The following is a 14,862-nucleotide window of genomic DNA, read 5'->3' as shown; positions in this document are numbered from 1 at the left end:
GTGACTGTGGAGGCCATTTGAGTCCAGTGAACTTATTGTCATGTTCAAGAAACCAGTCTGAGATGATTCGCGTTTTATGACATGGCGCGTTATCCTGCTGGAAGTAGCCATCAGAAGATGGGTACGCTGTGGTCATAAAGGGGTGGACATGGTCAGCAACAATACTCGGGTAGGCTGTGGTGTTGACACGGTGCTCAATTGGTACTAAATGGCCCAAAGTGTGCCAAGAAAATATCCCCCACACCATTACACCATCGCCACCGGCCTAAACCTTCGAGACAAGGCAGGATGGATCCATGCGTTCATGTTGTTGAAGCCAAATTCTGACCCTACCATCCGAATGTTGCAACAGAAATAAAGACTCATAAGACCAAGTTACGTTTTTCCAATCTTCTCTCGTCCAATTTTGTTGAGCCAGTTGTAGCCACAGTTTCCTGTTCTTAGCTGACAGGAGTGCCACCCGGTGTGGTCTTCTGCTGCTGTAGCCCATCTTCCTCAAGGTTGTACTCTGTTGTAACGAGTGGTTATTTTAGTTTCTGTTGTCTTTCTATCATCTCAAACAAGTCCGGCCATGCATTCTCCTCTGACCTCTGGCATCAACAAGGCATTTGCACCCACAGAACTGCTGCTCACTGGTTATTTTCTCTTTGTTGGACCATTCTCTGTAAACCCTAGAGATAGTTGTGCATGAAAATCACAATACGTAGATCAGCACTTTCTGAACTACTCAGACCAGCCCGTCTGGCACCATTCACCATGCCACGTTCAAAGTCACTTAAATCACCTTTCTTACCCATTCTGATGCTCGATTTGAACTGCAGCAGATCATCTTGGCCATGTCTACATGCCTAAATGCATTGAGTTGCTGCCATGCGATTGGGCTGATTAGAAATTTGCGTTAATGAGCAGTTAGACAGGTGTTCATAATAAAGTGTACATCTGTAATATTGCTGCAGAAAGACTCATTTTTGAGTTTTTGGGGTCATTTAAAGTTGCTGAAAGTGTTTTGTTAATATGTTGCATTTGAATAACGAATGGATGAACAGTGGGTTAAATAATGACACCTCAATGTACCCAGCTTTTAAAAATATTTCACTAATTGTTTACAGTTTAACAGAAGTAACGTTTAAAACTCACACAAAGCTTCATGTAGATCAGGAAAAACGGTGAATTAGAGAAACCCTAATTAAGGTAACTAAAACATTTATGCTTCTGTTTGTTTCCTTCATATGGATTGTACAGCCCAATGAATCTCCACGTCCCAAAATTAATCATTTTAAAAAGACTGCTGTATATTTTCACTGTAAGGCAATACGATTTGATGCAAATTTAGGATGAAAAAACTCTGAAAAATGTCCAGCTGAATTCTGTAAAGGCTGTTCCGTGCTTCACACAAAGCAACATTTTGACAACGGATAATAAACCAATTTTAGCTGCCAAATTTCCCTAATGTGATTGTTTTTGACGACAAAGTACATTTTGTTTACATTTTCAGAAAAGTGCATGGGCAAAATAAAAAAGGCTATTGCCAAATGCTGAAATCTGGTTTCTTGAAATGTTTTACTGCCACTCCTTCACTCAAAGTATTAAACTCATTCGGTTATGGCTGCCGTTTAGGATTATTCTTGAGACCACTGTGAAGAGTAAATCTGGATCCATTCAAGCCCATAATTCCAGTCTCATTGTAAAAACCCCTGCACATGATTAGTCATGACAGCTGGAATTTAGTGTCATATTGTGACACATGTATGGAACGCTGTGAGATTGTGTTCATGCATGCGGATTATCGATGTGTTAAGACGTGTGAAGGTGTTTACCGGTATCTGTCAGTACACATCCACAGCTGATGAGAGCATTGTAGCTATGTATTTAAATACTACACACGTAAACAACCTTAAACGATTTTATATATAACAGTATCTAAATAAATAATTAATAAATAAAATCATAATAATTAAACAAGATGGTCATTTATACAGGTGATACTTATAAACAAAACAGCTAAATTTAGCTTGACCTCATTTAGACAAGCTCAGACTATCAGACTTTTTACAAAATAAACACCGCAATCAAACTATTACTGCTGCATATTGCGACAGGATTTACAAACGGCTGTTTGACACTATTCTCTGCACCTACCAAGTCAGTAAAGGACCATAACACCGACACTCGCATGCCGAGGTTTTTTACCCATACGTGCAGTATGAAATTCCATTGAAACTACACTTCCAGCAGTTCATACTCGCATCCAATATCTCGTTTGTCACGGGGACATGCGTGAAATTTTCCTGAATGAAAGTGAAGGTGTCAAACTGCAGTTAAAGTCGACAAATTAAAAAGAAACACCCAAAATTACATGAAACTGCGGAGAAAATGTGGATAGCGTGGTGACGCGATGACGTTAATCGAATTATGTGCTATAACATGTAAAACGGGATTATGAAATGAACATTCAAAAAGCAACTCATATAAACATCTTAACCATATTATTGTCTTATTCAGATTAAGGCAAATACTTTGATTACTGATGTCCATTTAAACATACTCAATGACTAAAGCTGCCTTGGCTTAGTTGAGAGACTGAGTAAAAAGTAAAGACTTCTTCAATTCACTGTTAAGTTTTTTTTTTGGCTTGGTTGAGAGAGTTAAAACTGTTTAAATTAGTTGAGACCAGGCAAGAGGAATAAGTATTTTTTTGTAAAAGACAACAGCAAATAATTCTGAAGTGTTTCTATTTAACTTTTGTTTCAAACACTACGAAAAATCCAGGGTTCCACACAATTCATTCATGTTTCAAGTCTGATTCAACTCTCAACCCAAATCGATTAATGTAAAAAATGAGAGGGGATTGAATTAAGTTGTCCACTCAAAAATTCACGAATTGTGTTGTTTCAGCTCCTTTTAAGTAAGTAGTTTGAACAAGAAGCACAAATAATTTTTTTTAATGAAGAAGAGACCAGCTAAACCTAGCTTGGTCTAATGTAGTGACTGTTAGACTTGGTAACAGCTACAGCAGTCTAACTTAAACAAGATGGATATGGATAAAACAGTTTAGACCAAAAGGTGTTCAAAAAAGCAAGATATCTGACATAACTGAATACGTTTAAGGATATGTACAGTAAGTGGATCACCTCAGCTTTCGGTTCCAAATACTGATGTAACTTTAGGGGTATGTAAATTTCCATATCTTAAATATGCTCAGAACATAACCTGCTCCAGAGCAAGTTATGTTTTAGGTTTAGTTCACCTCTGAGCTTTATACACTCTAAAAACTGATGTTTGTTGTTTGGTCAAAATACTTATTAAAAATGAGCTCAAACAACACAATATTTGAGGGTTTTTGACAACTCAATTATTTTATGTTCAATCCACTTGAATTTGTAATAAACTGATAAGTGGGCCCACACAAAATCTGCGTGCGCACTTTTTTAGCCCATCATTAAGTCTATTTATTTACTTGTGTAAATATGTGTAAATTCATATTTATTCAGTTTTTAAAGTAATTTTTGGAATATTATTGACTAAAATGAAATCATTTATTTACAACTCAGTCATATTTTTAGTCTTTTAGTAGTGTCTTTTTGCAGTGTATTTGAGTGTTTCTTAATATATTTGATAAATTCTAAATAAAACATATTTTTAAGCTTTCTATGAAATGTACTTACTATGTAACTGTATTATATAAACGTATCTCACCTTTTAACAGATGTGAAAGCGAAACAGACCATAATAAATCATAATAATAATCCTATGTGGTGAGTAACAGCATCTGTATAATTCATGTTCACAACAACAACAATTATAAACAAATACATAAATATGATATATAAATGCATACAATTTAGGATCAAGCCATATAATAATGCACAATTAGTGGGAGCTAAGCATAAAGTATGTAACTCACCATTAAACAGAAGAAGAAAGCATCTTTTCCATGGTGACTTGTGGTTTCTGCGTTCTGGTTAACATACAAGTCAACAAGGTTAACACCCACCCACTCACCCATCCATTTATCCTTTATCAAACTGCTTCAATCAATCAATCAATCAATCAATCAATCAATCTATCTATCTATCTATCTATCTATCTATCTATCTATCTATCTATCTATCTATCTATCTATCTATCTATCTATCTATCTATCTATCTATCTATCTATCTATCTATCTATCTATCTATCTATCTATCTATCTATCTATCTATCTATCTATCTATCTATCTATCTATCTATCTATCTATCTATCTATCTATCTATCTATCTATCTATCTATCTATCTATCTATCTATCTATCTATCTATCTATCTATCTATCTATCTATCTATCTATCTATCTATCTATCTATCTATCTATCTATCTATCTATCTATCTATCTATCTATCTATCTATCTATCTATCTATCTATCTATCTATCTATCTATCTATCTATCTATCTATCATAGAACAAATCAATCAATCCAAACATCCATCCATCCATGTATATTTCTGGCTAATAATAATTTGTTTGAGAGCCTAGCCTAAATAAAACACTTTAAACCACAGCAAACCTGTTTCTGTTTGCCGCAGGTCCCGTTCATTTGGCCAATGATTCATTTTCAGGTCAGTCTTTGTACACAATGAGTTACGTCAACAAATTTGACAGCATAAATCAACAGCTCTAGCCTGGAGCGAACGCTGACAAGACGCCCATACATTATGTCATTTTAAATACTCAACCGCAAGAGGTTTCCAGTGACCTGAAGGTAAACTCCACATTTTTAGTCATCTCCACTTTGTTTGTTCTGGAAAACTAAACAAAACCTATGTTTAAAGTTAAGTTTCATCACCATAGACCTTCTGTGTCTCTGAACTGAATCATCATCAAATTCACCTATTCTCATCTGGCTCTTTAGTATTTTCAAACTCAAATGAGCAGCACATTGACTTGAATATGTTCAGCTGAAACAAAGGTGTCATGGGGACTGGAAACAATGGCTGTTTTATAATGAGATAACAGCCACTCATATTGTTAGAATAGTATTTGCTCAGGTTATAAAAATGAATCTATTGTTTTCAACGCAATGTATTGTTTTGGAAATAACCATGAGAGATGTTTTTATATTGAAATGCCATTTATCAGTAAGTGTGTGTGCGAATTAAACTCACAACCTTAGCATTACTAGTACCATGGCCATTATTTATTTATTAGTCACTTAGTTTTTAGTATTTTTAACAGATTTAAATGAATGGTCTAAATGTATAAGGGCTAATATCGACCAGTAGCATTACAGTTTCAATTGTCACATATAATTAAGATTTTCTCTTATGAATAAAGATTTTATGTTATTAAAAGAAAGTTGAGAGGTTAACATCTAAAACACACACACACACACACACACACACACACACACACGCACACACACACATATATATATATATATATATATATATACATATATATATATATATATATATATATATACACAATTTATTTTTTTTTTTTTTGCTTGTATCAAGTATTTAATTGCAGAGCGCCATCTGGTGTTTATCAGGTTAATAAAGTTTATTTAAGTAAATAAGATATGTTTTTGTTAAATGCTATCTTTAAAGTGTCCAAGATTAAAGTTTGGATTCACAATTATTTAGTTTTAGTTTATAATAAACTAAATGTACACAACAGTCTTAACAATTTTGAAATTCGTTGATGGTTATTGTTTCTTCTACAGAAGTAACCTTAATCTCAAATTCTATAGTAAATATAGTATCCCAATTTTTCACTCAAAATAACATTATTTGTGACAACAATTCGTAAAAAATTTAAATAACTCTCTAGTACAACTTACCTGTTTTGCACTGTGAACCGAAAACCTCGCCTGCTTCAATTTGATTGGCCTTCCATCTTAACAACTTTGACATTGCTGAGCGCTGTAGGTGAACTGGGTACAAACAACAACTATCAGTAACATACTTCTCCCATTAAACAGTATCTGAGCAAACACTTCTATATTTATCTTTTATGTTTTAAAAAGAAAGAAAAAAGTCATCTAAAACTAATGCTTGGTTGAGAGATCAGTAAACGCCTACCAGCAACACCTGTTAAATTAATATTATTATTATTTTGTAAAAGATTAAAGACAGACAGACTTAAACAAGATGATTATGTATAAAATAGTTCAGACCAAAGGGTGTTCCAGAAAGCATGCTGGCATACCCACATTTGTTAAATGATAAGTGGATAAATACATAAATATGATATACAAGTGCATACAATTTAAGATCAAGATGTAGAAAAAGGGGGTGGGTTGGGTGATGGCATAAACAGAAGATGACTCATGGTTTCTGTTAAGAATGACATTGGTTAAACATAACCTGAGTTGACAGAACTTGCTAAGTTAATAGTTCCAGAGTTCAGAATTAACTTAAAGATAAGTTAAACTTGATTTCTGGAATCCAGCAAACACTCTAAAACAAACGAACAGATGATGTTCTTGTTTAAACAGCTCAAAAGAAATGTTTTCTTTTATTTATACAAGATCTATCAGCTGATTGATCGCATTAAGAATTTCAACCTTTAGAAAGTCCAAACTTAAGACGTTAAACACATAAATTAGGGATTATTTTCTTAAATACAAATGCACATTTGCATTAATATCATGCACAGATTTCTGAACCTTGGATAAAGTCAGGTTCAAAATTCTTGTTTCGTTATTTAAACATCAGAATCAAATGTTTTTATGAACAGGATTTTGGGAATCACTTCTATCACTCCTTAGTTTAGAAAATGTAGCAAAGTTGTATACAATTAGGCAAATTATGCATAAACATCTTTATGTACAAAACCATCAGAATTTAGACATGAATACATCTGTGCAATTGGGTGCAAGGAAGACATGCTGAAGTGGAGATTTATGGTTCAGTGAAGTAGAAAAAAAATCCAGTATTTTAACTGAAATCTAAAGACAAATAAATAAAATGTGACAAAATGATTATATATATATATATATATATATATATATATATATATATATATATATATATATATATATATATACATATATATATATATATATATATATATATATATATATATATATATATATATATATATATATATATATATATATATATATATATATCAGTAACAGTACTAAAAACAGTAATAAATTATGAAAAGGCCAAAATTTCATAACCGACAAAAAGGAAAATAAATGCATTTTCTTACCTTAAAATAAGATTCGTCATCCTCACAGTTATTGGTGGCTATGGTCCTGTTCACACATGCAAAAACAAAACAGCAGACTTTTTCTTTTTAATAACCCCATGTTTTATTAGAGAAGGGGAAATCTGATAATCAAGTTGCATTTAGTAGTTTAACAAAGAAATAATGTTCATTCAAACAATCGGAATTGAAATACTGCATCAAAATGAAGTGTATATATACTGTATACTGCAAAGACAGGAACCAATTTGGAGCTAGAGCAAATATTAATAATTTAGCTTGTTTGTCCATGACAAAAAATAAGGGAGTGTTTAGTTTTTATTCTTTATTTTGCAGCGATATGATTACGAAGAGCAAACATCAAAAAGGAATACATTAGAAGTGTGTTGCGTAAACAGTTCTGAAAGACTTCTGGACTGGTCATTAAGCTATATTGTGAAATAATCCATCTATTATGTATTATGTCATAATTATGTCTTCACCTGCAGGAACATGACATGATAATCTCATCATGACCCTGTAGGTGGAGGGAATGACAAAAAAACTGCACTCAACCTCTGTAAAAGTCTCTGCTATGTGTGAGTGTAAAATTGTAATATTTGTTTTATTCTATAAAGGTCTGATAACATTTCTTTCAAATGTCAAATAAAAATATTGTCATTTAGAGCATTTTTGACTATTTATTTATTTCCCCTAGAAAATTGGTCAGAATAATACATCTTTAATTTGTTATGTTTGACAATCAAAGTTACAATTTTGAATATAAACATCTGCAATAATGGCCTTTTTAGTGACTAAATGACTATATTTTCTATTTAAATTGTCTTATCAGTAGTTTACAGAATAAAACACGTATATGTAAATCGCATTTCCAGAGAAATCCCTCACCTAAACTTGAATGAATGAATGAACAAAATAGACGAGCAATGCTACTTGTTTCATCTTAATTTTTGTAGTCATGATTTGAAAACGTTTTGAAGCCATAAAAAGGCCTTCACTCAAAACCAGGTTAGTGGGTTACAATGACGGAGCTTTTAATCTAGTTTCCCAAATAAGATTAGGGAACAGTATTCAGCGAGACTCCGCGATTCATTTATACAGCTCGACTGTGTAAAACCTGTGCTTTTTTGTGAAATATAAATTCAAAAATGCAATAAAACATCCATTAGAAGAATTCCACATAGCACAGGTACAACCAACTTAACACATCAGCTGCATGCTACAACTTATTACTGAATATACTTGCATAATTTGCACTGGGAATCACAGACAAACATATATCGGATGAATTTCAGTCAAAAGTGGCCCAATTTACTTGAAATCACCCTACAGAGTTTTCTGCTGTAGTTACAATAACGCAATATTGTCATGTCCGGGCCGCATCTAAGGCAGCTGCAAGGATTTTACTCAAATCAGTCAGTTAATTTCTAAAGTTTTAACCATGATGAACTGAAACTGAAATACTAAAATCCAACCTCTACTTGCTGGTCAGATTTTAAAATCGCACAAACTCCCTAAACGTCCCTTTCGACTTAAAATTAAATATCAGAATTTTCATATATATATATATATCTATATAACCTCAAAAACGAACCTTACAAACAAGGTTTTTACTTTCATATCAACACTGTAGTAATGCATTGAAATGCTCTAACAGCGATTATATTCACTGTTATAGTTGTTCAGAATTATACATAACTAACCTACACAAATCTTTGTTCTTAAAAAATATATTCACAATCAAGGAATAAAGTGTCCTCTAAAGTACGTGTTTATGTCTGAAACGCATAAAAAAATAGATGATAATCGATCAGTAACTGAGTTTGTCCATCCGAGAAAGACTCGCCATAACCCTCCATTTAAATATCTCAGTGTGCCAACCAAACAAACAACACAATCTCTGTTTGCACATTTAAGCTCTGTTATAAAGCTCGCATCGGCAGTTAATGTTTTTTTTTTTTTTTACAAAGAAAAAGCTACGGAAAAAAGTAAAATTCTTCAGTCGGTCTTTGATCGGTAGGAATGCCTAAAACTGGCAATTTTTGCTTGATAAGACTTGTAAGACGGACAGACGAACAAACGAAACATAATTCAAAAACATTAAATCGATGCAAAACTGCTTGCCAGTCGTAACTCATACAGTGTTTTCCTCTTGATCTGTCTCTCTCAGAGCAGCATGGACTCCTGCATTGCGAAGGCCTCCTGCGCTTGCCTGTAGTGTGCTCCTCCAAACAGCGGGGGGAGCTGTTGCCTGCCTGAGTGCTCTTGGTAAGGTCCTCTGAAGTGAAGCACAGCATCCGAGATATTTGCTTGGCCAAAGTTAAACTCCTGAACAGGGTGAACGGGAGACAGCTGAGCTTTCTGGAAGCTGGGAGATCGAGGTACTCCCGCAGGAGACCGCGGAGGCCCTGCCTCCACATCCCCGTACCAGCCCTCTCTTCTTCTGTTTCCCTCGTAACGCAGTTCTGTAGATGGGTAAGCAGGAGACCCTATGAGTCGGGTGGGCTGTCTCAAGTAATACACACCCTCGCCAGCACTGTCAATCTGGGATGATAGCTCAGCCGGAGCAACCCTGAGAGGGGGCATGTCTGGTGGTGGCCGTCGGTAGGTTAAATAGCTGTTGTTCATCACAGTTTTCTCAGGCGAAGGGTTAGAGGAGCCACGTCCTGTAGTTGCGTAAATTTGCTCTGTGTACGACTGGCTGTATAGTCTCTCCTCTTGCCGGGTTTCTGAAATGTAGGGAGTGTAGACAGGCGTCATGCCGGGTGGGTAGTGCAAAGGAGCACGGGGTTCTGGTTTAGACTGCATCATGCTTTGCTTGGGGACCCTGAAGGGAGAGACTCCAGTTCCGCCACTAGGGGGGCGGGTGGGACTGCCTTGTCTCAAAGGAGGTCCGACGTATGGTCGGGATGGGGGACGAGATGGTGGTTTCTCCAGTTCTATAATCTCCATAACTTCTCCGTCTGGTCCCGGGACGTTGTCGTATTGCGAGGCATTAGAAGCCCGGTTGGAGCCTGGAGCAAATGCTCGTGAACGGGGTCGGCGCTGTGCCCCGGTGGCTTCATCTGGAGTTGGGGAGCTGGGTGAGGGTGGGACACCCGTAGCTAGGCTCAGCTGGCTTTCCCGAAGTGCTGCAGCTTTGACTGCTTCCAGTTTGCCCTCGGAAGGCTTGACCCAGCGAGGTCCAATTTCTCGGCGCATGCTGGATCTTGCATTAGAGTTGTGATTCGGCTGGTTCTGGGTCGAAGCCTTTCCACCGACTGGCACCCTTTCTTTATGAGCGTATACGCCCCTTCCATCCCTCTCAATTTTATCTGGATGATGCACCTTGTCCAGTGAGCTGGGCGGCCGACTGTCTTGGTACCTCTCGGGTGTACCATCGGTGACGGGACCAGAGTCTACTCGTTTACTGACACTTACTGCAGGGCTTGGACCACGTGGGGGGAGACCCTCTCTTGTTTGTCCCACCGGCTGCCCGTTAGCCATATGATTGGTTGCTGCCGCTGCCAATCCTGGAGGCTCAGGGGGAAGCTGACCTAATGGTTTCTTAGGGTACTCGTCCTCCTTGCCTGCAAGGGTAATAGCAAAGCAGCCAATCAGAGCCAACGTCAACATAAAAATACCAGGCATTAAAGACCCCATGAAATGTAAACATGATATGCTCTACATGCATTCGCTATTTTATAATTTTCTCTCCTATTTAACTAAAGTAAACATTAAAGAGACTGTTCACCCAAAAATGAGAATTCTGTCATTATTTACTCATCATTCACTAGGGGTGTGAACCTACACTGGTCTCACGATTGGATTACGATTATCATGTTATTAATTCGGTTCTATTTGATATCACAATGCATTTACTATATACTTAATTTTCAGTTGTATTTCATGTATACAATTTTGTCATTAAATACAATATACTGTCAGTAGAAGACTGACCTAGCAAACTCAACAAGCAGCAACATGTGCCCAGACTAGGCTTTTAAAATAGTTTTTAATTGCTCGTGAACTTGTCTTGCCTCCCTCACCATAGTATGCTACTTTTTCACATGTCTCACTTCCCTCGCCACAGAACCACAAAAAAAGTGAGTACATTCTAACCAGTTATGGTTTGTTACTAAACCAATCATCCTCATTCTGCATCACAATGTCCCCATAGATGCAATTAATTTTGACACCCCTACCCTTCGCTTCTTCTAAACCCTTTTGTACCTCTATGATGACGCTGTTTTATAAACAATTTATTGAATCCGTTTTACGGTAATTGTGTTTTAAAGACAGCTCAGGTTATCCTATGCACTACGAATCACCCATTGTACTCTGTGTTTCAGCTGCTACCATAAGGACGTCATTTTAGAGCTCCTACTGTATTTGAAGGACAAATAGAATTAGAATTTTATTTATAACGGTGGCCATTATGTCTTTAAGTGTCCAGCAGGGAGGGAGATGCATCTAATAATGATGTATTGTATGTAATGTGGTAATATTTTGGTAATGTGTACATGGAACTTCGCCTGTGTTATGGCACCTTGCTGCAATTTTAGTTTCCCTAAACGGGATAATAAAGTTGAGTCTGAGTCTTTTGATTTTCTTTCTTCTTATTAACACAAAATATATTTTGAACAATGTTGGAAAGTAGCACTTTCAGTATTTTCATCTCTAGTACAGATGTCAATGGCTGGCGGTTTCGACAGTTTAAAACCAATTGACTGTGAGTGAATGGTGAGGAATTTTTCTTTTATTGGGGGTGAACTATCCCTTTATGATTCATCTGGCACTTAGGGCAGGGCTGTCCAATCCTGCTTCCTCAGGGCTGCTGTTCTGCATATTTTAGCTCTTACCAGCTAATCAAGGTCTTACTAGGTATAATAGAAACATTCAGACAAGTTCGCCGAGGCAAGCTGAAGCTAAAATCTGCAGGACCAGGGCTCTCCAGGATTAAGTTTGGGCATCCCTGACTTAAGGTATGCAGCTCACAACTCAACTTCCGTATGCCAGAAAACTGCATTTCATGGAGTCTTTAAATGATCAAAAAGTCAACAAACACTGAAGTGAAACGCTCATGCAGCTGAATGTCTTTTAAGGAACCAAACTGCCAAATAAAACAAGATTTACAGTTGACGCTTCATTCAAATCAAATCAAATCACAAACATCCACGGCTGGCGTCAAATCAAAAGCTCAAAAGTGGGAACACAGAAGAATTCAAGAAGCTAAAAATACATATGCCAATATTAACACAACACTTACAAGTTCAAGCCCGACTGTTAACATATAAACCATGTGGAGAAAGGATGTGTTAGGTACATTTTCAAACACACAGCATGTGCACGAGTTCAAATTCGCAGTGAAGGAAACTGAAGAAAACGTCAAGGGAATGATGAACGTTCACACACAGATACTGATGGTTGGGGCGGTTCTTGGTGTGTGTTGAGAAGGGGCTGTGAGGAACGAAAACATCAAATACACACAAACCCGTGAACAAACCTGTGAAGTGCTGCTTTATTATATTTTGGCACCAAAATAACATTCAACTAATTTTACAAGCCAAATTACATTAATGGTTTAAATCGGAATGCTTGTGCATGCTTTATCACTTGCTTATTATCAGCATTTCAGCCAAATTATTACTACACCCCCCCAAAAAATGCTTGGTTGTTGTAGCCCATTTTCTAGAGTGTGTAAGAATGCACATTATATAGGCTCCAATATCAGTATTGATAAAATATTATTCTTACTGCTTGTTTAAGGTTATTTTTTCATTTGTTTATTCATTATGTTGCTAAAGGAAACACAATATTTTAGCAGTGTGAGAGTTATCACACACAGCTGAAAAAATGGATCATAACAATTTTTTAAATGATTTTGGGTAGATTAAGATCTAAATGTTTTGTCGCAGTTTCTGCCATTTTAAGTTTTAATATAAAATCAGTTGTCCACTGTATTTTTTGCTTTTTGTTTTTGTAATTAGGCTTAGAAAAGGAATAGTATCAAGGGTAATATTTACCAGCCAATATGTCAATTGTTGGCTTTTAAATTATTTATCGCTATCCGCCAAAACATCCAAAACTTGTTACAATGCAAAATTATGCATCTTAGAAGGCAATATGATGTTAATGTTAACCTTTTGGAATTGTTTTTGCATTAGTATTACAACTATGATAAGATATTTAAAATAGTTCTGGGGCGAATTACTTATAGGAAAATAAGTGCAAGGATGTTTGAAAAGTATTTATATGAGCAATATCACATGAGTAGTGGTATGGCTGTGTATCGGCATAGGTGGGAGGTGTGCGTTGGCACGAGGAAGCAGGCCCAGTGCATTAGTGTCCCAACAGTGATGATATACAGCCATATAGCACTGCTGCGAGTGTTATATTGCGTTTATATAACAGTTCGACGGCATAACTCAATGTATAAAAAGTGAATAAAAGACAGAGGTTCTCAAAAACCCTTTTGTATGAGGAACTACCTTCTTCCGCCATTCATTCACATCTGCAGCTGATGTCAGAACAGCAGAAATAGTTGCTACTTCACTTTAAAGTTAGTATTTGAATGATTCTCTAGCGTAATGTCTAAAGTGATGGCAAAACAGGTAATTTTGCTGACAAGACTATAAGGCTAAACGGCATGAAATGTCATCAGTCTACAGAGATTTCCCAGTATTTCTCTGTTGCAATCGAGATATCACAATAATTAACGCCAAAATAGCCAAAGCAGCGCAATCACTATGAGATCATTGCTGTGTTTGTGATAAGAAAAAATGCTAAACACATGTTGGCATTTCTTCTTTCTGTCTTTTTACTGAACTGGTCTGCAGTAACGAAAATAGGAGACTCATTAGAAACAAACACATGGCCAACCAAAAAGTAAGCCAGGGTTATACAAAGAGTGGCCAACAGAAAACACATAGATTCCTAATATGTGAGTCCCATCTCACACTCAATACACTACAATTACTATGGTATAAATACAGCACTACAACATAAAAAAGTGAGAGATCGACTTAGAATATCACTCACCAATTTATAAAATTTGATTAGCTGTAGTTTGTAAATACGCCAATCTTTTTTCCTCTAATGGCTTATTATGCGGTCTCTGTCGCCATCCTGTGGATGGACAACGTCAACTGTTTTTGCTCTCCTCAATGACAGGCTGATGGATGCCAACACGCTATATCAGAAATGATAAATATTTTAAATAGGCACTATCCTTATAAATAAACTGCCTGGATGCAATCTATACAACTACATTCTTGCCTAAAAAAGCCTCAAAAGTACATTATGTTGTCCAACAGCTGCAATATTTGTCAAACTGTATTGAGCTTATTGATCTGCTGTCACTCTATGTGGCCGGTGTAATACAGAAGGGCGAGGAGGCTGTAAAAGTTTTGATATTGCACAATATCTCACAATTATCAGCCAATCAGATCTGAGAACCAGACAGAACTGTTTCATATATATATTCATTTATATGTTATACTATATATATATATATATATATATATTTATATGTTATTATTAATATTTATATAAATACTTCTTAAACCTGCTTGCACTTTGTTCATTTTTCCAAGAGTTTAGCAGAAAGATCATTTTGAGCACTTTTGTAAAATGTAATTTTTCCCCTATATATTTTTCATACAAATAATAATAATAATAAAACTAC

At 35.9% G+C, this 14,862-nt stretch overlaps 1 protein-coding gene across 3 annotated transcripts in view; it reads right to left on the bottom strand.

Annotated features, from left to right (window-relative positions):
* Positions 1-7,263: 7,263 nt before the first annotated feature.
* usp6nl (USP6 N-terminal like) overlaps positions 7,264-14,862 on the bottom strand; it is a 104,195-nt gene continuing 96,596 nt past the window's right edge. For 2 of the 3 annotated variants that reach the window (XM_056455538.1, XM_056455539.1), the window contains exon 14: positions 7,264-10,765. In XM_056455538.1, coding sequence (XP_056311513.1) covers positions 9,363-10,765 — 1,403 coding nt within the window. In that variant the 3' untranslated portion in view covers positions 7,264-9,362. The remainder of the gene's footprint in view (positions 10,766-14,862) is intronic. The other variant, XM_056455540.1, reaches the window with a different exon arrangement.

This window comes from Danio aesculapii, chromosome 4 (genome assembly GCF_903798145.1).
Source record: "Danio aesculapii chromosome 4, fDanAes4.1, whole genome shotgun sequence".
Taxonomy (NCBI): Eukaryota; Metazoa; Chordata; class Actinopteri; order Cypriniformes; family Danionidae; genus Danio; species Danio aesculapii.
The sequence above is the reverse complement of the archived record's forward strand: the minus strand, read 5'-3'. Positions and strand labels throughout refer to the sequence as shown.